Source organism: Manacus candei, unplaced genomic scaffold, assembly GCF_025592945.1.
Source record: "Manacus candei isolate 608988 ecotype Guabito, Panama unplaced genomic scaffold, ASM2559294v1 h1tg000014l, whole genome shotgun sequence".
Lineage (NCBI taxonomy): Eukaryota > Metazoa > Chordata > Aves > Passeriformes > Pipridae > Manacus > Manacus candei.
This window is the reverse complement of record NW_026138062.1, coordinates 72,180,016-72,203,826: the sequence shown is the minus strand read 5'-3', so window position 1 is coordinate 72,203,826 and position 23,811 is coordinate 72,180,016. Positions and strand designations below refer to the sequence as shown.

The following is a 23,811-nucleotide window of genomic DNA, read 5'->3' as shown; positions in this document are numbered from 1 at the left end:
CTGCACTCCGATAATCTGACACTGAGCATTGGGGCACCCAGGTGTGAGCTGCCTTGATCAAAACAGGAATGCCCTGGCCATAGAAAGACTGAGCTGAAGTTTCCCCATGTCCTCAGAAGATTTATTTCAAACTGACAAACACTATGCAAAATATGTTTCACTTGAAATATTTGATCAAAATCCAGCTTTTGATTAACTGGCATTTTCCAAGGAAACTTCATATTTTCTGAGAAAATTCTTAGGCAGCCATAGCTGTCAACATATCTAAAGTGTGATATTGCCCTCTGATAACTGCCACATATGTACCTCAGCACACCAATTTCTGCATTTGCATGCAGCCTGGAGAGCAAGCTGATTTCCTAAGCTACTTGCCAATACATCTCACATACAAGGAACAAGAACTTTTCTTGCAGTATTGTATGAACCTCGCTCCCAGATCCTTCTCTGTCAATGCCATGAGCCTGTTTTTCAGTCTCACTCAAATCAGCTAATACCCCCCCTTGAGAACACAAGACTTGCAAACACATTTGGCTATTTGAGCTATGGGCCAATGATTATAGGCTTCTAATCTCAAGATTCAATTTGAATAGTAATTTAAATTGACACAAAGAAGTAATTTCTAGATTTGGTCTGTTACTGTTACAATTGTTCCAGCTTAAAGTGGAAATTCAAAAGGCTACAGATATAGAATGAATATCAAGGTTAAGTCCCTTCAGCTCTCTCATACTTCAGTTAAGGGAATTCAGAGGTTTTCTTTTTAATTGTTACCTTTTCAGTTTTTGTTTTGAAATAAAAAAAAAAGACGGTTATACATAACATGAGCAACAAGTAAGCAAAATTAAAGAAATCAGGAAAAAGCTGTGTTTAAATATAATACACAACCACATGTACTACAGTCATTTTCATCTGATGAAAATGCATCATGTTTCCAATAGAACATGCAGCACACACATAAAATTTACATCCTGTTTGTATGCAGGCTTGGCACAATTTGTTGAAACCCCAGTCATCGTTCAGGGCCCTACAATTATTTCTGAGCTGCTTCACTGAAGAACAGCATCTAGAAATAGCTCGTGGGAGTGGGGGATCTGTTAACCACTCAACAAAAATATTACTCTCCTCATGACGTTCAGTGTGGGGAGGCCTGTAATCTGAGGATGGATGCAGAAATACATTTGCTCCACAAACTGTGCTGTCAGGGAAGGGATGTGACAAGGCAAGGCTGGCAATTGCACCGACAAGCACCACCTGGGAGGAATCTCCAGTTATCTCCAAATAGGTTTTGCCAAAAAGCTTTTTTTTTTCTTAAGTAGAGGCCCATGTGACAGTGTTCTCTGCTGTTCCAATGAAACTTCCTATTTTCCAGTGTTTACTAGCGGGCAGGCACTCTCATGGGAATTCTCAACCTGTGCCTGGGAGGTCTTTCCGCCTCCGCGGCGAGCCGCTCGCCAACACCCCTCCGTCCCTCACTCCCCTGCCCACGGCGGAGGAACCAACCTGAGAGGCTGCCACTCCTTTCGGAGCTGTTGTGGGAGCTGGTGGTGCTGAAATCCTGTGACTGGTTGTGTGGCAATCTATTAGCCAGTCCCTCAGCCACCCGGTAGTCAGGGATGTAAAGTAAGGCTAAGGGTTAAACGGCAAAGGTCACAGTGGCATCGTGGGATTAGTCGACAGCACAAGCACATGCAACACATGCAGTTAGCAAGTCAACAGCAGATGTGGTGGGGTGGCAGTTTTAACTTACTTATTTTTAAAGGTACACCTAGCCTAGCCTGATGGAGGGCAGATGGCTTGGTGATTAGCACAGGACAAAGAGGAATAAAAGCACAGGACGACGTGTTTTGTGATTGTATGACATTCAGCGCGCATGCAAGGAATGTTAGCATTAGTTAAGGTAAATATGAACAGTATCTCACACAACTAAAAAGAATGTTCTAATTCATGCACAGATGATACAGTACAAAGCCAGGGTCTCTGGAAAATAAGAGCTGTAATTACCATTGTTGCCTTTGCCTTGGTCTGGGAGAGAGTAACCAAATCCCATCAGGTCATTTTTTTGCTGAATTGAGCTTTTCCACTGAGGATCAGGTAAATCGACAGCCAGCTCATGGATGCTGTTGGAATGCAGTATCTGGGTGGTGGCATATGGTGTAGCTTGTGTTATTTGGCTGGAACTGTTGTAACTGGTTTTCGTGGTGAAGTCGATGCTGCTGTAAATGGCTCCATCAGAAAGCATAGTAGCAGTTTTATCTCCTTGCCCTGGCACTGGTGGCAGCACATCTGTGGTGAACACAGGGGAATGAAACAAATCATTGATGTACACGAAGCCTGAAAGTATCAAGGTTTAAGATGAGAAATAAATGTCATTTTGCACGTTTGCATTTCAGCTGAGACAGGTCCATGAGCCAACGAAGGGAAGATGATGTACAACCATCGCCAAGCTATCAGCATCTGTGACAGGCCTACCACTTGTCCTTCACGTCTCACTGCCTAAAACCATCTTTTTTTTTTTTTTTCTCTCCATACCTTCAGCTTGAAAGTGAAGTTTGGAATATTTCTTTCCTAAAGAATGTTTTCAATTGTTCATTCTATGTCAGAACCAATGAAGCTGTCTGGGTTTCAGGGAAATGATGAAAGGAGAGAATTTACAAATCATAGAGGGAACTTTCTGAGAAAATATGTAGAAAAACTCTTGTATGGATGCCAAAGCCCTCAAAGTAATTTTTTAAGGGCATCACCTTGATTTCCTTGAAGTTTTGTGCATCAGCTTATCTAATTTTCTTTTTGACATTTCTCCTTTTCCAAAAAGAAAAACATGACAAGACCAAGTTGTTCCTGGTATGTGAAAGAAAATCTGTTATTCTGAAGGGATTTAAGTGAATCAGTCCCTCAAAATGGTAAAGCAGTGTTAATAACGGAGAACAACTTGTTCAAATACTCCAGTACATTTACCTGAAGAACAGTACAACACATTTAACTAAATATCTGTTGACTTTTCTGCATCTTTTGAATCATAACACACAGTGTAGTTTATATATTTAATCAGATAGATTGGCAATCTCTCTCCTTACTAAACACTAAAGTGACCTTTGTTGGTGGAATACTAGATCTAGAAACTGAGGTTACTGATGTGTGAAGAAATCTAATGATGACTGGCATGATGTTCCAAGGAGAACCACAGCTCAGCAGATAATCCTTTTCCTTCTCTATCTCAGAGGTCAATATATCAAATGGTACTATTTTTACAATTTATTTAGACTCTGAAAAGTTGAATCAATTCTGGGATGTACTTGTTAAAAAAAATTTTAAAAGCATCATTTATATTCCATTTTCTTTCTACAGGCAGATGGCAGATATGGATTCCAACTGTTAGATCACACTTGAGATAATGCACACTCCTACAGTGAGGATGTTCACATCCCATTCTAGGGATCACAGCCAATTTGGATATACCTTGAGCCCCAAAAAGAAAAGATGATTCTTGCACCTAGACAAGGGCTTAGGCTCTGTTTCAGACTCAGATGGGGGTTTTGTGAAACCTCAAGGAATACAGCTGTTCTCTCACTGTCTCAAAGACTTATCCAGCAATGAGCTGTGACACCATTTTCTCCTCCCATTATTTTGGTTGGTTTGTTTGTTTTGGTGTGGTTTGGTTGTGTGTTTTCTTTTTTTTCCCTGGGATGAACATTTAGATCACAGAACGATTTTCTGTTACATTCATGTGTGCAACAGTGAATATTTTAGTATGGACCCTATAAACATCTGCAGTCTCAGGGCAGCAACATAATACTAACAATAAATACACCAATAACAAGCGCTCAGCAGAGACACTGCAGAAACAGAGATTAAATTTGGGTCTATCAGCATGATCTGGTTTTGCAGACAACAGGGAAATGGACACAATCAAGTATTTAAAAGATCTTAATTGTATTAACTTATAACTGCAGATAAGTTGTAAGTGCAAAAAAATTACAATTAATGCAAACTACAGCTCATATTTCAAAATCAGGTTTATTACCATCTATCTGCACACATGCAATGTGCTTTCTAGGGGCTGTACACAAACAGAAAGGCATCTATGTCCAAATACAGTATGAGATGTGAGAGACAAATGCAGTCCATCTTTCTTTCATCCACAGTACGAAGATTTTTCCTTTCCACAATTGGTTTCGTCAAAGTATAATGGCTTGAAGTTTAGTAAATAAATTCTGTTGTTGATGTATAAAGTGAAGCAAATTCAGCTCAACCTGTCTGTGTTGGATTTGCAGACTTAGGGAAGTAAAAACTATCTAAATGCTCATCTCTCAAGTACTCAGACATACATCTGTCTTTTAGAGCACATTTCTGGCAAGAATGAAGAGGTATCATCTCTATACAGTCACTTTAAAATGGAGAACGATACATTGCACACACTTGAAAGGAAAGTTGCATAGCTCTCCACCAGCCAAGAACTTTCAGTCTTTCTTACTAATGAGCTGAGGTTCTCCAGACATTCTGGGAATTTTCAGTACAACCATGGATTACTTTTTTGACCTCAGTGAGATGTATGCATTAAGCACTCAAAGAGCTATTAAATTGCCGTTTTACAAAGTGCCATAATCACCTACTTAAAGTCAAGTGTGATTTTCCCACCAAGCTGTCATAGCAAAAAAACCCACAGTGTACATTTCAGACCAAAGTTGAACACGCATTTCCCACTGGATGCTTTCCCCAGAACTCTCCAAAATCCAACTTGTTTTGTAATTCTTGAGATAAATGAAATAGCACCAAAGTACTTCCAGAGGGAAGCTCTTTCTTGCTGCCTCAGGAAATGCAGTACCATTTTGTGGCCTTACATGACTCCAGCTCCAACCTGTGCTTCCCACTCACAGCCTTGCTCTCACATGCCTATCTGGGACATAACATGGATCTCACTTTTAAGGGCAATGTCAGAACTGCTTGCCTCAGCTTCTGACTTTCCAGTGATTGATTGGCACTTTACTGTTTTTAAAATGCTTACAGACCTTTTATATTATCATAGATCTTTTAACCAGTAAGAGTTCTCTCTGTAAAGTTAATATTATATATATATATCTGTTGAAAGACATCTGACTTTTAGTCCATCTTTAATGCAGAAACATCCAATCTCAACTACTGAAACAGATAGGGACAAGTGGTCCCAAATCAGCCAGAATAAAATTGTGAGCTCAACTGTAAAGATCATGGGTGGAATTAAGCTGCTGAATTTCAAAATGTAACTGTTTTATCTCTTGCACAAATTTGGACCTCTGCCTCATCCACACTGAGGCCAAAAACTTCAAAACATGCTTCCAATTTCTGTCATGTAGAGCCAAATGCTAAAAGAAAACGGTAATTTTTCTGTATTATGTGAGCTTAAGAAAAGATGGAAAAGTACTGAAGGGTTTTATTTTCAAGATATTCACAACAAAGAACCTGGCAGATATTCAGTTGCCTTCTAAATATTATCAAAAGTTTTGCTTACTTTTAAATAGTTTTGTATGACAAGAGCTTTACAACATTTTTATATAGAATATAAATCTAGTGTGTTTTGTTGTAATTTGAAGTCACAGTAGTCAAACCACAGGCAGGAGACTTTGCATGGGAATGTATAACTGATATGAGGGATGATTTTCAGAAGCAGGTTCTGGTACACTTCAAAACCGAATTCTTTTCACATTTATCACTTTGATGGTTTTATAGATTTTTTTTTCATTTTAATGCATTTTTGATATATAAGGTTTTCTTGATTTTTGTTTACCTATTCATGTCTTATTTATATGCTCATTTACATTAGGAAGTCTTGTTCTGAACACGACTATGCAGAACTAGCTGTGCTATCACAGAAACCAAGGGACTAACAGAGAGATGTGAATATTACTAAGACTTTTCAAATTCCCATTCTTGAAATTCCCATTTGAGTAAAATATTTGAAAGAAAATAACCCCTCTAAAGGTTCATCATCGTAATAATAAATCATTACCTCATCTCCCCAAAGGTCCTCCCTCAATTCAAAATGGAAGCAAACCCATGAAAAAATCTAAACAGGTCCCCTTTGTATATTCTTTCCTCCAAAGTGAAAGAAAGTTGGTGAATTTCCTTAATTCTTGAAGAATCTATAATTCTTCATGGATTATGCTTAAAACTGAGAGCAGGCCCTCAGTAGGAAGAGGATGGGTGACAGCAACAGTGTTCTCCTGTTCTGCTGAAGGAACATCCTACCTGCATCCCCCCAGTTTTCCTCTGCTCTTATGGACATCTTTTTTCCCTGGCTATATTCCCCTGCCCAGCAGATTGCTTATCTCCACACAAAAGGGAATGAGGTTGAGTAACAAATACATTTCTCTTTAGATCATAAGCAGACCCTGTCTCACCACTGTGGGGTAAATTAAAAACTAGACCTACCTTTTAAAGAAGTAAAAAGCAACAGAGCAAAACTAACATTTTAAAGTAAATTTTCAGTCAAATCTAGAATCACACATAGAACTACAAGGATAAAAGCATCACACAGTATTTATCATAAATGTTAACTAATGGGAGCCTATTGTATACTATATGGTGAAATAATAAAAGGAAACCTACCTCCACGACCAAAATTGCCAAGATCATTGGGTCCACTAGTGCTGTTGTTTACTGGCAGACTTGTGGCAGGCCAGGAGTCTGCAAGCCAAGGATAACTGGGGTCACTTGCATTCAAGAGACCTGGTCGACTGAAGCAGAATAAGAAAAAGAGATATACATACAAATAGATACATGTATATTTAAAATTACAACATCTGTGAGACAACCAGTGATCAAACAAGCTGTATCACTGTTCTCCTAACACCACAGGTAACTAACAATTTAGAAGACTTTAATTTATTTCAATTTAAAATTGTGTAGCCTTGGATGATTTAAAGACCTTGAGCAGTTAATTAAGGTTATATACAAATCAACTTTGTCAGTAGAAGTGGGACTAGGCAGCCGTCGTGACTCTGCCAGAATCCAAATGAACTCCGTTGTCTGTGTGAAACAGGAGTTAGGCAGCACCATCACAGGATCCTACAACAGGGCTGCATGATAAATTACCACCTCAAGGGAGCCATCACTCAAACTGATTGCTCCATATCAGCCATTTCCAGGACTTTGGGCTACTATTTCTTCCTTCCCTTGCATCCCAAATGCATGCCTGTCATCTACAGGCTGGTAACTCTTTCTTTGAGCACTCTTGGATGGTTTAGAGGCAAACAGGTTTGAGTAGGATTAATGGAAAGTCCACAGCTATCTCTATCTGCCACTAAGGCATGGCTTTTATATCCCTCTAATTCCCAGCTTTGAGAGCAGTACTAAACAGTGAGCATGTGAAAGAGAAGGCACACTCGGGCCATAAGGTGCCATATCTCTCTCACCCCAGGATAAACAGGGAAATTTAGCAAGGCAGGTGGATTGTTTGTATTTGTATTTAACAGGGAAAACAAATAATTTCCTGCAGACACCCCCCCTTTCCCCAAATGAAAACAAAAAGCCATCCGCAGTTCTGCAGCTTTTCTAGGTTATTAAAGCACTCATGAAGTTGGAGCAACATCTCCGATCATTGTACTTTATAGACCCCTGCCTGGCACAATCCCTAAGAGAAACATCAGTTTCCATGGAAACGACAATAAGAAGGCCCAGCCATGTTCTCGCCACATCTACTTGCTCTCATTAGGCCTAATCTCTTTTTGCTAAAATATTGATTAAACAGGAGATTGGAAGTTATTACCAGGGCCTAATTACAATCTCCATATTGGCAAAGGGAAAATAGATGAGGATATATGGGCCCGTTATCAGCTTTTATCAATTTCAATTGAGTAGCCAAAGTTGTGGAATCCAGTCCTATCAATCTACAGCCTATTCATCATCCATGAATCATTTATTTCATGATCGATTAACTGTAATTGTTCACTCACAGCAATTTAGGGGGAGCCAATAAGGAGTCTTAAACAACAGCAACTTCATTTGCTAATGTCTAATTAATGCAATAAACATCCTGATAACAAATGAACACATTCTTTGTGATATTTACTACTCATTTCTTCCAGGGCATCTGGGAGATATGAAACATCTGGGCTTGATTCCTACAAAGTGCACAACAGATAGGTCATTAAACCCTGTGGTAAGCTACTTAACTCCTCCTAGTGTTGTCAGTTTTCCCAATGATCTGTTATGACCCAAGTGCATGTTTCAGATCCCTAATTTTAAAAATAAATACAATGGAAAGACCTTTATACAAAGAAACATACCTTCCATTGCTCATTAGTCCTCCATCTCCTCTTTGGAAAGTGACTGTTTTGGTTGGGAGAAAACAAAACAAACAAACATACACACACACACAAGCACACACATATAAGACAGGGAAAAAAATCAATTAGTAATAATTAAAAGTAACAATTCAAACTGCTCAGTGTTCAAGATAGGAGGTTTCTTGGCATCATCACTCAATAAAGTACAGAAATTATAAGAACAGGATCAAGCACATCAGGGTTACAGTTTGTTCAGGATTTCACTGCACGTTACTGACTGACACCAACTTGCTCTGGAGCTTGCAAGGCAAACCAGCCATCTGGGCAAAAGGCCTGAATTTACCACAGGTCCCTTCATATGGCTTTGCCTTGCAAGACCGAGCCATGTGATGAAATTGTTTCTTGGCATGCTTTTGCTTCAGTACATAATGACATTGCACCAGTGAGTTAATAACATCATGTCATAATGCAGTAATATAGTGTCACCAAACAAATATGCCATTTCCCAAGACAAACAGTCCTGGGAAAGAGGTGGCAGCTCTATTACAGATGAAGGGATGGAAAAAAATCATACAGCTGCACCATTTCCATCAGAAGAAGAGTTTAAGAACTAGCAGCCGCACATAAATGCATACATGCCAGTGTCACTGGGAAGAAAAAGTGTTTCCAGTCTTCCATACACATTTTGTGTCTCCATTCATGGGTGTTTGACAAAAACCAGCCTCTTCCTTATCTATCTTATTAACAGGATTACATTTCAGGGCAATACAGGTAAACCCACATTACTGGTGAGGTGCTAATTGACAACATTTGATGCTCCTTTTTGAAGCACTGGCAAATATTTTGAGTCAAGGCCAACAGACTACTCTGGTCCTCAGTGGCAATATCCCATTATTTATTGTCAAGCATAGATAAGGCAGACTATTAAATTATATCAATGTCCTGGACACCTGCATCCTTACAGGCCTCTGACAAGATGAGGGTTTGAATTTCAAAGAGAAATGGAAAAGTCTGTGGCCAGATTATTTTAAAATAGGCCTTGGTTTGGAAATACTATCTACCTTTGTAAGACATACATTCCCATAGTTAAATTATAGCTCCTAGAATATTTGCAAGATTTTCCAAGTATTGGTCCAAACTACACTAATTCAGAATTAGGGTATTATCCACTATTCTAATCAGACAAAATTACTACACCCAATAGGAATTCTGTGATCATTAAAAAAATTAGCAATGGCATAAATCCACTGGGAAAATACTTCTGATACCTTATAGAATCCTTGTCACTTTATTAACTCCTAGGACAATTTCACAGTCTACATTCAGCAAAGGGGACAAAACTGGCCCTCTGGAAGCTCTGCTGGAAGAGTGCTTGGGTAGGGTGATTAATTATCCTTCACTGCAGAGCAGACTAATATCAATATCAGAAAATCACTGCAGTCATATGTCACATCAAAATGGTTAACAGCTGAATTTTGAAAGGATGTAATCAAACCAATTAAAGAAAAGAAAATCAAAATGCAAGTATGAAAAGTATTAAATAAAAGTCTGCTATCAAAAAACAAGACATGGTAATACACTGCAGGTAATTAATTTTAGAGCCAATGCTACTTTCTCTAACAGGCTGTCAAATGACTGTATCACTCATTGCTTAAAAGTAAATAACCTGAAGTGGTGTAACCATCATGAATATGCAAAAATGTGGGCACTGTCTGGCTGTTTCAAAGTATCTCAGTCAAAAGTACATGAGATGTTGCTTCCTTTCTCCTCCTCCCCTTCAAATTTAGTACTTGATTTCTTCAACTTTCTGCATTTCACAAAGTGACAAGAAATAAGGAGAATGAGAAACAAAGGCTAATTTGGTAACAACCCATAATAATGAAGTTTACAGATTTAAGGGAATTCCAGTAAAACATATTTTCTAAAAAATGCTTGGGATTAATGCTCTTTTTCAGATTATCATCCACCAGAAATAATTTTGAAGTTATTTTGTCACCGATCATGTAGCACATACAGGTGTGTGAGATTTTAACTTTGCATATCATATGGAAAAAAAAAATCCCAACAGTATTTGTGGTCTTCAAAATATTTATATCCCTTGTGTACCTTTATAGAGCAAAGCTAAAATGGAGGAGTTAGTAGGAGATTGCCTGACACATTTTATTTTCTGGGTAGTCAGGGATGGGAAAACTCCAAGGCAAGCTGTGAGAAACATATTGGGAAGACATGGCACCAAAACCTCACTGCTAGAGCCACAGTGGCTGCAGGTTGGCTGTGGCATATGAGATTGTTGAGAAGAGACAAGTATCACAGCATTTGCTCCTTTTTCTTCTACCTGTGTATCCTTGTGGTAGGAATTACTTCTTGTTTTGTTTTGGGTTTTTTTGCCTACATTAATCTCACACCCTCCCAATAAAAGCAGTGTTTTTAGAATAAAGGTTCAGCTTAGTTTATTAAAAAAAAAAAAAAGAACCTATCTTGCAGTGACACTGTTTTTCCTGGGGAAGACTGTGCTTATGTGATGTGTATGGAACTGGGAGGGAATACAGGTTCTTTCCTTTACCCTCCACCCTGTATACCAACGTGTGCAGTGAGAAAACAAACAAGGAAATATTACAGTTATTTACTACGCTTGGTGGAAAAGGTTCTGGAATATTAATTAAGCGTGCCAAAATTCCTCTTGAAGCGTGGACATGTCACCAGGATGCTACAGAAAAAAAAACCAACAAAACCTATTCCTGATGCCATCCATGAATGGGCTACCTAAGGCTGGATAGAGAAGGTGCCTTTCTTTTAGCATCAGTATTGTGAAAGGAAAGACAGCTAACAACAGAAGATACGGTCAGGCTGCCAACACAAGCACTATGTTTATCATCCCTGCCATACATTTTGTCAGCATTTTTGCCTGCAGTTTGATTTCTGCAATTACAAAACAAGTCTAAACGCCTGAATAGAAGCAGACTTAATGCAATGCAGGCTTGTAGATGTCACTGTGAAAATAAAACACACAGACAGCTGGCTTTATTTATCCTGCCTCCACTTCAAAAAGCAGCAGAGCTATTTCAAGGGGCAATGCAAGAGGAGGAAGGGAAGGATGTCCCTATCACTGACCCACCCATCTCCCTTGCTTTTTATCACCAAGGAAGCAAAACAGCTCTTTGCATCTGATATATGTTCTTAGAAAGGCTGAAGACCTGCAGGGATGAGATTGGTTTTCAGAAGAAGATGAAAAAATAACCCCTGCATAGAGAGATTTTGAAGGAATCCCCACCAGCTTATACTTCAAGGACTGTAAAAATGCAGAAACATAATCCAAAGTGCATTTTAAATGCATAAATATTTCGGGAAATTATATTGTATATATTTGTATGAAAACCAGCATATGTTAAGGAGCTTTCCAGATGCTTTTTATTAAATATATAAGGAGGTACCAAAACCATTTACTAATATTATCTGACAAGGTTAAACTTAATCTTCATGCCTGCTAGAACTGGAAAAATATGAATGTATAGTAAGTCGACATTCTGAGGCAAGAAAGCCTTAAAAAGCTTTAGAAAGCTTTCTGTATGCCTATCTCTAGTAGGCCACATTTTCCTACTGCAAATGAAAACTTTAATGTTGCCAGCCAAGTCTCATTCCTTTTTCTGATAAGCTGTTTCTCAAATATGAATGTAGATTAATCCTCTTTTAATAAGCATTAACTCAGAACAGATAATCAGCACATAAAAATTCCATCAAATCTTCTGTCTACCTTTGGATGATTCTGTCATACAGTTTATCCACATTTAACAGTTTCAGGAGTTGCACATAAAATGCATAGCATTTCATGATTCTCTATCTATTTTTAATTTGGTTTTTGTTTATTCAGTTCTGTGAAATCTTTAATCCCAAGGAGCACTAGTCACTAAATAAGCTTATCTACTCATAAGTGAAAATACATATTTACTTTTTTTTGCATGGTTGATGGCCTAGACACTTGAAAACACCTGAGTATTCAAGTGAGTGGGTATTGGCACAAGTTTGAGGGTACAGGAAAGATAAAGAGATAAATAAACAAATTCTGTTTTGTCACTCTAATACAGCATTGAAATAATTAATCTGTTATACAAGAAGTGTTCAGATATCTCTTTTGTGCCATCTATCTTTGTATCCTGTGCAAGCCCATCATGCATGTTTATATCCAGGCAATTGTCCAAGTAAAGCCTAACCAGAAAAATACCATAAAACCCCCAGTACCTTAGCTTTCACAGAAACTCACAAAAGTATCTATCTTTTCATTACAGAAGTGATGGTTGAAAAGTAGTAACACTTGTATTTACTGTTTCTGTACCAGATTTGGGGTTGTTGATAGTATGTCATGGCCACAACAATGTATAGTTCTGGCACAGCTGCAGATGATGACACTGCTACTTATCAATAGTAGTCTAACAAACATATTAGCTAATCATATGTCTTGCAGTATTGGTACTACTGAGAATCAATGGTCTGATGAGCCATGATGGGGGAAAGGGAAGTGATGTACGGAATTGTGGCTCAGTAACCACTGGAGTCAGTTCAACTGAAAGTAACCAAAAAGATTTAGCTGCGATTTTCAATGTCACTTTACTTGTGACCCCATCTGAGCAATCTCTCAGTGCTTATGAATATGTTCACAAAGACAGAAAGCTCAATGAATTTAACTCAATCAGTTATTCTTCTCTGACACAAATCGTTACCAATTGCCTGACATTTGCTGTTTGCTCTTCTCCTACATGGAGTGTTACAGTAGTTTAGTCTCACTGCAGAAATTATACATCTTAGGCTCCTAATAACAGAATACAAATAACAAATGATCCTAGTGAATGGCCCGTAATCTGAAAATTACCTGAAAGAATATTTTTAGCAAGTAATTATAAAACTGCAGGATCAAGACTTTTGAACAACTATTTTTGGTGTTCTAAGTTCTATATACAGGCAAATACAGTTGATGAAAAACAACCCAAAAAGTATTCACATCAGAAATAATGGAGGGTTTGTTTTGTGTGTGAAATAAAGTAAGTATGTGGATGTTCCATTAAAAGATTCATTTCTCTTTATCATATAATCAAATGTGCATGTTCTGCAGCCCTCTGAAGGATTTAAAGCAGACATCTGAACAAAAGTTGTGCACCTTCTAAAATCTGAGTATATTAGGATAAATTCATCTTTAGTAAAACTTCATTGACAGTTGTCTCTGATGGGATTCTGAAAGCTACATACCTCTCTCTAAATAATTATATCTAAAACCAAACCATTTATGAATCATAACTTTGAAGGGAACAACACACAGTTGTGAGTGACTAACTCCCAGAAGCACAGATACATTTGTCTAATTTGTATATTACCAATGGCAAATTCAAATACTAGAGAATTAACAAAGTTTCTTATGGAACTCTGGATATAAAGATAAAAAATATGGACTATGTTCTGTCCGAAGGAAGACTTTTTTTTAAATTAATGATTGTTTTTTTGGACTTGACTACTGGATGACTTAGGTTCTCAGTGCCTCCAGAAAATGATGACAGGCCAGGAAACAGAACTACGGGTTGTTTTAGTTCTAGGAAGTCCACAAGATGTCAGAACTACCTTTAAAAAAAGCACATTTTTGGCAGTGCCTCTGACATATCCTAGTTACCCAGCACATGTGGACCAAGAGCATTAAATCATGCACAGTCACTGTGGCTCCAGCACAACGCACATGCCAATGTATGCTACAAACACCATGGAAAGTTGTGTTTAAAGACAGTTGACAGTGGCATAGTTATAGGAACCAAACACAAAGATGAATTATTTAATTTTGGAAAAAAACCCTACGTTGTCTCTCAAAGAAAAGCCAGAAAAGCATTTAGGTTAGGAAGTGTTGTGCCACTACTTGCACTAACTTGGCCATACCTGCCTGGGAGCTAGAGGAGCAATCCTGAGCCCCCAGGGCTTTTCCACAAGGACACTTCTCCTCTCTCACAATGTCACAGGCCCTTGGGGCAGACTCCATCACCTTCGCTCCTCTGTCCTGACAGTCATTTGCCCTTTCCTGCTAAGGTAAACACACAAGCTGTGGCTGAAGACAAGCAAGAGTGAGAAAGCAGCTACCTGAGCATGAGGACTGGTTCAGCAGTGCAGTGGGAAGACTGGACTCTATCACATGGATGGCAGAGAGGACAGAAGAGGAGACAGCTTTGGTAAATGAAACTGAGGGGCCAAACTACACACAGAATACTTTACAGACTTCTGCTGGAAAATGATCAGATTTATCAGTCTTTTATACTGTAACACTGAGGTACCATTATTTTTAAGTTTTTAAATGCTGCGATTAGGTATGAGAGCAGAAGCTATTTATTTGTATCCATTATTACTATTAATTCTATACTCTATTTTTCCTGGCTATCCATATGTTGAACAAGCTGTTTGCAACCTGCTGTATCAGCCACACTTCGTTTATCCTTCACATGTCTTTAATCGTGTTTATGATAATGGTCTACCGTATGCTATCTTTTTTAAGATACAAAAAATAGGATACCAGCTTTGAACTGGGTAGTCAGAAAAAACCAAAATACTTCAATTCCAAAATCCCTGTAAAGGAAATGAGTGCATCAGTTAATCACTAGGTTGCCTGAAGATCTGAACACCTCACAGTAAAGCAAACATGCATAGCTAAAAGCTAAAGTGGAAGAAACTTCCATTACTCCACTGCAAAAATGTTCAAGATACTTTAGCTTTAAAATCAAAATTCAGTTATATATGACTAATGCTTGTTTATGGTAAGCTAGTTCAAGCATCTTGTCCTGCAAATTACTTTCAAAGCTGCATTATCTCAAGGAATTAGATGAGTAAGTATGCAGAATTACAATGACAGAGACATTAATGGTGGCAGATTTTATTATGTTCCCCTTGGATCACTAGGGAAATAAATACTACATTTTTATCACAGATAGGCAGCCAAAGTATTTCTCCTTGTATTTGGTTTTGATTCTGCATATCTCACATGTTCATAAACACTTAGATAGCTAATGTTTGCAGTGATGTGTTGGTGAAGTAAGAGACAGACTAATGGACAGTACCTGCAGGGGTGAAGGTGAAGGACTGAACTGCAAAACAAGAAAGCAAACACATTGTGAGTTACACACCCTGAGAAAAAGCGCTAATTGCAGGGCACGAGTTTCCTCTGGAGTTTACTCAAGTTGGAGTTGAATATCATGAGCAGGACATTGCAGCTGAGCTTAAAGCACTAACCAGCCAGCAGCCAATGAGAGACCATGGTCAGAAAGATGAGCAGTGAATTTCAACATTCACATTTGAAGACTTTCTGTGTGGACATGCTGTTCTCTGAATTGAAAACATTAGGATGAATTTTGAAGCATGATCTGTTATCTACATTCCTTGCTGAAAGCATACACAATTTCATGATGCAATGGTCACATCACACTTAGATGCAGCAAACATCATGAGAAGGAATGAGTTGCAGGAGACACAGTTTATTACGACTATTATAATTACTTACAGCTATGCATTTAAATGTATAAAAGACTTTGGTCTCAATTCTCCCCTGCTCTTCCCCAGTATGTCAACTCACATACAGGGCTAATAATTCTCCTTTTTAAGAAAAGACTAATTTTAGCTTGTGTCCAAAACTCTATGTAGGACTCTTTCCTAAGACGAATAACAGCCCAGCTGTCCTTTAGTATGAAAAATCTTGGGATATAGAATGATATTTCATAGAAACACATCTATAGGTGTGTGTGAGAGATATTAGTTTCTCAGTTAACAACACCCTACCTCTCAGAGAGTAAAAGTCACTGCTGTTAAAGGAAAGAAAAAAAAAAAACCAACAAATCGAAAATGCGCAACCCATGAACGTCAGAGGTCACATGGTGACACAAGATGAGGTTCCCCAGAAACCAAGAAAGTCCAAAAGCCACTGCTCTCCTTCCTCTTGTCCTCCATTGCTCATCTCATGTTTTCTTGACCTGCCCTGTTTCACTAAACAGGAAGGACTGAAAAACAGCATGAGAGAGTTTCCTTCTGGTTTAGTGAGCCCAGTCAGGACACTGAGGAGTCTCATGATGGCTAATGCTAAGCTGAGAAGGACATTTTGGCTGTGAATGAATGTGGGTTTTTGGCAAGGAGTTAGAGATGCTCAGCCACTTAGGGAATCTGTGTCCTCAGGTTCATATGTGATAACTTGTCATAGAAGAGCGCTTGTGTAACTTCAGTGTGATAAAATGTCAACATTAAATATGCTGTGTCCTCAAATGGGCAAATCTTTCTCAAAAAGAAAATGTTTTCTCTTTTTAAATGTTAATAAGCACTTCTAGAGAACCTGTCTCAATACCTGAAGAACGGGGCGGGGTTGTGTGTTAAATTAGGCTTCAGAGTGACCTTCAGATTTATGGACGTTCACTTGACTTCCTAAAAATTTATAAGAATCCTGAAAAGCTGAATACACAAGACAAGGAGGTTGGAGAAAGATGAAAATATTTTCATTTGGTAAGTGTATTTATTTTTCCAAACATAGTTTTCAAAAACCAATTTGTAACTGGAACAAACATTTGGTACAAGAGGACATTCCAACATGTTCTACCTCAAAGACAAAACTTTTTATGGTTTCTGCCGTAAGTAAATTTTGACCACACTTCTCTGTCTAACACATCACTCTTCTCTTCCAGCTATAGGTATGAAGTCACTGATTAAGCACCTCCATTTATTTCCCATGCACATGGCTTCAGAGACATGGAAATGCATGGAAATTAAGGAGAAGACCAAATACTCTCTAACCTTCCTTATGAGGGTCTAGTCTAGTTCATATTTGAACATATGAGTAGATCTGCACTGTTAACAGAGTGCCTTCTGAGCAAGGAACAAGAGGTATAGTTAATCCTCCTTGTGCCTTTTTTTTTTTCTTTAATGCTAGATGTGCTGGAGATGTAAAAATACTGTCTTATGATAATGATGAAATGTGGTACCGAGCAGTGCATTTAAAGCTTCTCATACAATAGCAGTTTCACAGCATACATTAAAAACAAGCATACAAAGTTCACCCAGGACACTTTTGCTGGAAGTTCAACGTGTTTTTTAAGTAGGTTTAACAGTCCCTGTTCTCTTCACGACCAAACTTGATGAGATGGTAATAAGGCTCCTGTTCTTACCAGCATAATTGCTGAGTCCCTTCCTCTTCTTTCTTCGCCAGTAGAGCCAGATGCTGAAGCCCATCAGAATCACCCAACATGCCCCACCGATGCCAGCTATAAAGGCAGGCTGTTTGACAACATCAGTGATTTGCTCAGTTATGCTGTTGTTATTTTCGGTGATGACAACTTCATTACGGCCTCCTGCACCAAAGAAATTCACAGGAATGTGGTTATTATGGATTCTGTAACAAAAACAGGAAGCAAGGACTGCAAATGAAAATTAGGGGGGGGGGGAAGTAATGGACCTCAAAAGAATTATCCACAGTAGAAGAACTTTAAGGAGTAGCAATGCACACCAGAAACCCAGTGTTTCTAGAGAGTAAATCCATAGCCATTTTGCAAACATATATTTGAAAAGATAGATCTACAGCGCACTCTCAAGTAATCTAACAGATGTAAATCCAGAGCTTTTTTTTTTATATATAATATACATACTTGTTGGTTTGTTTTCACATAATTACAGACAGGATGCAATAATGAGAAAATGGATTATAGGAAACTAATGAAAAATAAATCAAGCAGTCAATAAATAGCTTTTTCCAAATGAGAAATCCAAATACAAAATATGCTACAACATCAGAAGACAGTTTCTTCTCTCATTGCCGTCAGCATGCCAAAAATTCTTACTTAACTCATTTATTTTCCCTGAATGCTAGAGTTTCCAAATTTGAAATCAAATATAAAGTGTATTTTCCAGAACTTATTTCGTGGGGAAAACAATCCATACAAATTCTAAGTGTACCAGCTTTGACACAAAGCAGAAAAACACACAGTTAACTGCAAACTCTAAGCAATCACAGCAACAGATGCTATTTTTTTTCACGTACAATATGCATGAGAAATTCTTAACATTAACCTGTAAGAAATAATTATTACGTGGAATCCCAATTAAAGTGGCATGCATCAAAAATTACTATATAGGATCTTAAATTCTACATTACATTAGAAAACTGTAAATTCCAGTAGATGCTTCCTTCCTCCCCCACCCCCTTTCTCTAAAAGGGAACTTTTTCAAAAGAAACAGCTTGATGTCTGGCTGGAAAACAAATGATCATAAAAATCTGAATGGAAATTCAGGAAATGCTAAAGTATATAGTTCTAGGATCAGCACTTCTCTACTTCAAATCTCCCCTTGTCAAAAATAGTTAGTTTTAAAATTAGGAAATGCAGAACATATTTTTCTGCAAAAAAAACCCCCATGAATATTGATTCTATGTACATTTGATATAAACTGCCCACATCTGCAGTTTTGAAATTCGTGAAATATTATCCATCTTTTCCGGTAAAATCATTTATATAGCTCAATCCTTGAAATGTTTATGTAATATCACCAGATGCCTCTGTGCATGCTGAGGAGCTGCAAGAGTAGCTATTCTACTGAAACAAAGAAGATAGAAACACTATGATTCTCAATTTTGAAAGTCTATCACACACATATAAAGGTAGTTGAATATTTCAATAAAACACTGAAATGGTCATTCAGAGGAAATTATTAAAAGTATTGTATCATTATGCCTTGCTGTGAAAACAGCAAGAGGATGTATTCCTCTTCTATAATTCAGCAATGGTTAGATTTACCACTCGCTTCTTTCAACAGACCAGCTTGCTGGCTTCAGCCTAAAGCCACCAAACAGGGTCACTGGCTAAAACAGATGTGAGAATTCTGACACTTCCAGTTCTGTTTCCACAGACACCTCTCTGCAGGTGACCCAGAGCCAAGTTGCCAATGGGGATCCCTCACGGAGAGCCTGTTGGGCTGAACATGCCCTCCCTGCCCCACTCCCTCGGGGACTGGTTCTGCCCAGCACTGCCCCAGCCAAGATGCAGCTTCAGGCCCTCGATGGTGTGCAGAGCTGGGCTGAGTTACTCGGGAAGGACCGCGATGCGCTGCATCACATTGTTATCACACTGCTGATGATCTCGGGGGTTTTATTAAGCTTTCTCTCTTTCAGCACCATGTCAATATTTAGTACTGATGACCGTCTGCTTCTGCAAACAGACTGTTAAAACTGTGCTAGAGCTTGGCTTGCTTTCAGTCGTTCTGGGCAAGAAACAAAACGGGCTTCCCGCAAGCAAAATAGGTCCCGTGGAAGGATGCTGACAGACTAGGCCTGGTAATGGATAAAAAGGCAGTACACCAGTACTGGTGTCATCTGTCAGTCTACACTGGCCATGCTGGTGAGCTCTACTAATACTAGGGCCTGGGAGCTGCAGCTGTCCTTTCCCGTGCTCTCCTCTCTTGTCTTGCCTCTGCCAAAGGCCCAGTGGTTTCCAGTTCTGATGCAGTAAGGGAGAATGGAACTGAGTGAGCACTTGTGACAAAGAAAAGAAGGGAGACAGTGATGGCTCCTTTTATCTATTTTCCCCTGTTTTTAATGCCCATGGAACCAACTACAGGTGCACCCCAGTGCTGAAAGAGGAAGGGTTGTGAGTAAAACTAATAGAAAGAGGCACTCTATGGCATGCTCTTCCAGGACCACAATTGATTTTCTAGTAGAAATCAGCAAGGGAATCTGTGTTGTTTTAATTGCCATTAACTTGGAGTTAATTTCTGTGCCCTTTGGAGGAGAGACCAAAGCAGTGGGATGGTGGGGAAACAGGTAATTTTTGCACTACTTCAGAGGCAGCTGTGCTGCCATGGAGAAGAGCAGGCAGGGACGTGCTTCGAGAGACTGGCTTTGGGAGGTGATGCTCCTGGACTCAAGAAAAGTACAAGTTCTGTCCAGAAAAGCCTCCAAAACAACTGAGGATCCCATCTTCTTCTGTAAAGTCAGAAACCAGTCTTTTTAAAATGGAGAATGTGAGAGTAAACCACAGAGAGCCTGTGGAGAGCTTTCAGTGGGCTTTACTCTCTCCCTCTCTTCTAGGAGAAGATGCAATCTGCCTCCAAATTACCTTCTCAAGTTCACAGTCTGGCTGCTTGCTCTTACCCTTCTGTGCCTAGCAATTACAACTGCAAAAGTAATAATTCATTTAAATGTCAAAATAACATATGCTTTGTGAATTTGACGACAGAAAAATAAATAGATACAGATGAATGTTACCCGCTGACGTTTGATGAAATTAATATAAGCGTTGGGGGTTGGGGAAACAAAAGGCATTAGTTTTATACTTCTTTATATAATATTTAAGCAGAAGTAATAAATATGTCATCCAAGGTACCAGTGTAGTACTATTTCATATACTGCAGGTGTTTCTGTAACAATGCTGTCAGTTCAACTAATTAGAACATAGACAAGGGAAGTGTGCGACCTGTAACGCTCCATTGTTCCTGAAGACAAAAACATAATGAAATATAATGTCTTCCTCCCATTGGAGAGTAATGAAGAACAAAACTAATTTGTTGGACCAAAAATTAATTAGACACATCAGATTCGATTGTACCTATTACTGTGAAAGTTTGCAGCTGTTCCTGATATTATTATGCCAATGATGGAATGTAAGAGTGAACAGGCCAACTGATGAGGAGAAATAATAGTTATGGCATTAACCAACATTGCTGTTATCTTCATTTTTGTTTCTGTTTCTCCAGCAGAAAATTTTTTAGCATATCATTAATGATCATAACAATTTTATTCTTGATTCTCTTTTAGTGTTCCATAAAATTTTTCAACATCCTGCTTGAAGTATGGGCACAGCATTCCTGTAAAAGTGAGACAATTTTTAACTAAAGAAATAATATACCTCCTACTGCTCCATATTCTCCAGGTTTTACTTTCTGGATTGTCACAGGTCTTATCTAGAACTGCTCTGGGAAGCCAGTAATTGATTATCCACCATGAAAAACAGTTATTTTAAGAAAAGACCTTCTTAGAAGAATAAATCCTGTATTTAAGAATAATATTTTCCTTTTTTATACACTGGACTCTGTATTTCATGACAATGAAAGTTGCAATGCTTAGAAACATAGCTTAATTCTTCTGCACCACTGACCTACTCTGTCCATAATTCAGCATTTCTGGAGTTGCCCATTCTGTTTGCAAGCTGTTCTATAGTATAGCTAATCAACAGGCCATATAGGACTCCATTATAATACAACCATTCATTAATGTTTTCACATTCATTAAGATGTTTTGAGGTTTATTCATTAGCTCATTTTTAATCCATCCAATTAGTTTTTTTCACTTACTTAAAAAAAAAAATAAATCTTGTTTTATGTTTTTGATTCCCAGTCAAACAGTGAATGGTACCAACTTAAGTTTTCCAGAAATGGTATCACTTAAACACTGCTGCCTTTATCAAGCAAATTTATAGTCTGAGAAATAGCTCTCAGCAATTAATAATAAAAAAGGGGGTCTAAAGAAAAGGGAGACAGACCATATATGTAGTAACCACATCCAGCTTTGGGCCACCAAAAGGGAAAACAGAAATGAGGACAGAAATATAACCCAAACAGAAAGTACTCTCCTTTACTTTTATGCAAAAGACTCTTAAATGTGCAAAGATGCCACCAGACAGACTTGTTGAAGCAGATATTCTGGGATCATTTTAGGAACAAATAAATATCACTAAGATTAATGAGATAAAATTAAGTCTCTAAATGCCAACCAATTTTTGTCTTTTCTTACTTTATTTACATCCTTAACATCCCTTTCCCTCTTCTGGCAGCAATACAGACCTCTCCACATTTAACTCTTGATTATACCAGTCATTTTTTTTGTAAGGAAAAATTCAGGATGAATGGCTGTACCCAGATGTGAGGCTGAACATTCTGGGAATCATCCAATGAAGACCTTTGGTGCAAGTTTACCTCATATCAAATGACACAAGGCTACTCATGTACTTAAAATGCAACACACTTATGTGCTTTGCTGGAATAAGTGTAGTGCCTAGTTAGATTATTTCCTTAGTGAAATAATAAAAGGAGCTCCTGCTCAAAGTGGATGCAGTGACAGACTAGTCTTACAATATCAATTATTGACACAGAGGACCAATATCCAACCCTATTAGGTGATTTCTTACTTTCAGTTCTAGAAATCTTTTTTCCCCCTTTTCTTTCGCGTATCTTTGGCTGCCTTTTTCTAAAACCAGTGCTACCTTCACCTCTACTCTTGTATTTCTGTCTCCAGTGACAATATATTCAAAGTTGAAGTACTCTAGTTTCTGTTTTGATGAGTAGGGAACCCGAATATCATTAAACATTTAAGCAATGCTTAGGGGATGGCCTTTTCTAAAGGTCTATACATAACAGGAATAGTCCATCTTTGGGATGGTGTGTTGACAACATTTTCTAGAAAGAAAATATTTAATAACAACAGAAGTCCCACAAACAAACAAAAGTATATTCAAGTAATAACTAAATTAGGTCATACAGATAAAAGCAACAGAATTCCTGTATTATGTACTCAAAGGAGGTACTGCTTTGCATAGCTCAGTTCAGGTTTGCTAATTATGGTTACTTCTCCTATTCTTCCATATTGTTCCTGCCTTTATGTTTTATACTTAGGAAAAATTTCAGAAGAAACACAATCTGTGTTTCCCTCAGGTCAGGAAATCAATTCTGCATGGAAATCACTACTAAGAAATGACCATTTCAAAGGCAGGGATTATAATGCTACCTTTGCTCTCTATTTTGTCTAAAGGCCACTTACTCTTTGTCAGAGGACACTTGTCTGCTTGGGATACCTGAGAAACACTGACTTCAAATGTTCAGAAAACAACCATAAACAGTGCCTTAGGCACCAAAGGGATGAATAAGGCAATATTACAGTCATCTTAGCAGAGGGAAAAGGGAGCTCAGGCTGTTAGTTCCATAAATCCGTCAAGTTGCAGAAGTGGTAAATTCATTAAAAAAACCACATTAAGCCAGTTCCACTAGACAATCTGCATTCTTTTTTATGTCTTGGGAACATACTTCCCTCCAATGGCTACAAGAACTCTGCATGAAGGGAAGACACAACATCAGCAGGCAGTGGGATATAAAAGCTAACTAACCAGCTCTATTCAAATCTTATCTTTTGCTCCGTGGATTTTTACGCTTCCAGAAGTCATTTATGAAAGAAAAAAAAAAAAAAACAAAACAGGCAAAAAAACCAACAGAACAGACAATCACTTACCAATTATTATGGGCTGTGGCTCACTTTTTACTCCCACACCTGCACTGGTGCTTGCAGCAACTTCCACGCGGTACTGAATACCTGGATATAGGCCACCTATTACTACAGACCGAATGGCTGCATCTACTGTTTTGTTGATATGAAATCGAGTCTCATTACCTAGGCACCAGATCTGGGACAAAAGTTGATGTGTTAAAATAGACGAAATTCTTCACACTCACACAATCGTGCATAGACATGACATATCAAAGCATTTCATGACAATCTCTTATTTCAGGCTTCTTAACAGTGGTA

General features: G+C 38.3%; 1 protein-coding gene across 13 annotated transcripts in view; it reads right to left on the bottom strand.

Moving 5' to 3' along the window:
* ROBO2 (roundabout guidance receptor 2) overlaps nucleotides 1–23,811 on the bottom strand; it is a 941,272-nt gene that overhangs the window by 96,545 nt on the left and 820,916 nt on the right. For 9 of the 13 annotated variants that reach the window (XR_007903157.1, XM_051779569.1, XM_051779573.1 and 6 more), the window contains 6 exons: nucleotides 23,518–23,689; nucleotides 17,420–17,602; nucleotides 8,259–8,301; nucleotides 6,580–6,707; nucleotides 1,999–2,280; nucleotides 1,498–1,623 (listed from right to left, as the gene is read on the bottom strand). Coding sequence is in view for 12 of the 13 variants with exons in the window: in XM_051779569.1 (XP_051635529.1) it covers nucleotides 1,498–1,623; nucleotides 1,999–2,280; nucleotides 6,580–6,707; nucleotides 8,259–8,301; nucleotides 17,420–17,602; nucleotides 23,518–23,689 (934 nt within the window). In the remaining variant the exon portion in view is untranslated. The remainder of the gene's footprint in view (nucleotides 1–1,497; nucleotides 1,624–1,998; nucleotides 2,281–6,579; nucleotides 6,708–8,258; nucleotides 8,302–17,419; nucleotides 17,603–23,517; nucleotides 23,690–23,811) is intronic. The other 4 variants (XM_051779574.1, XM_051779579.1, XM_051779575.1 and 1 more) reach the window with 1 other exon arrangement.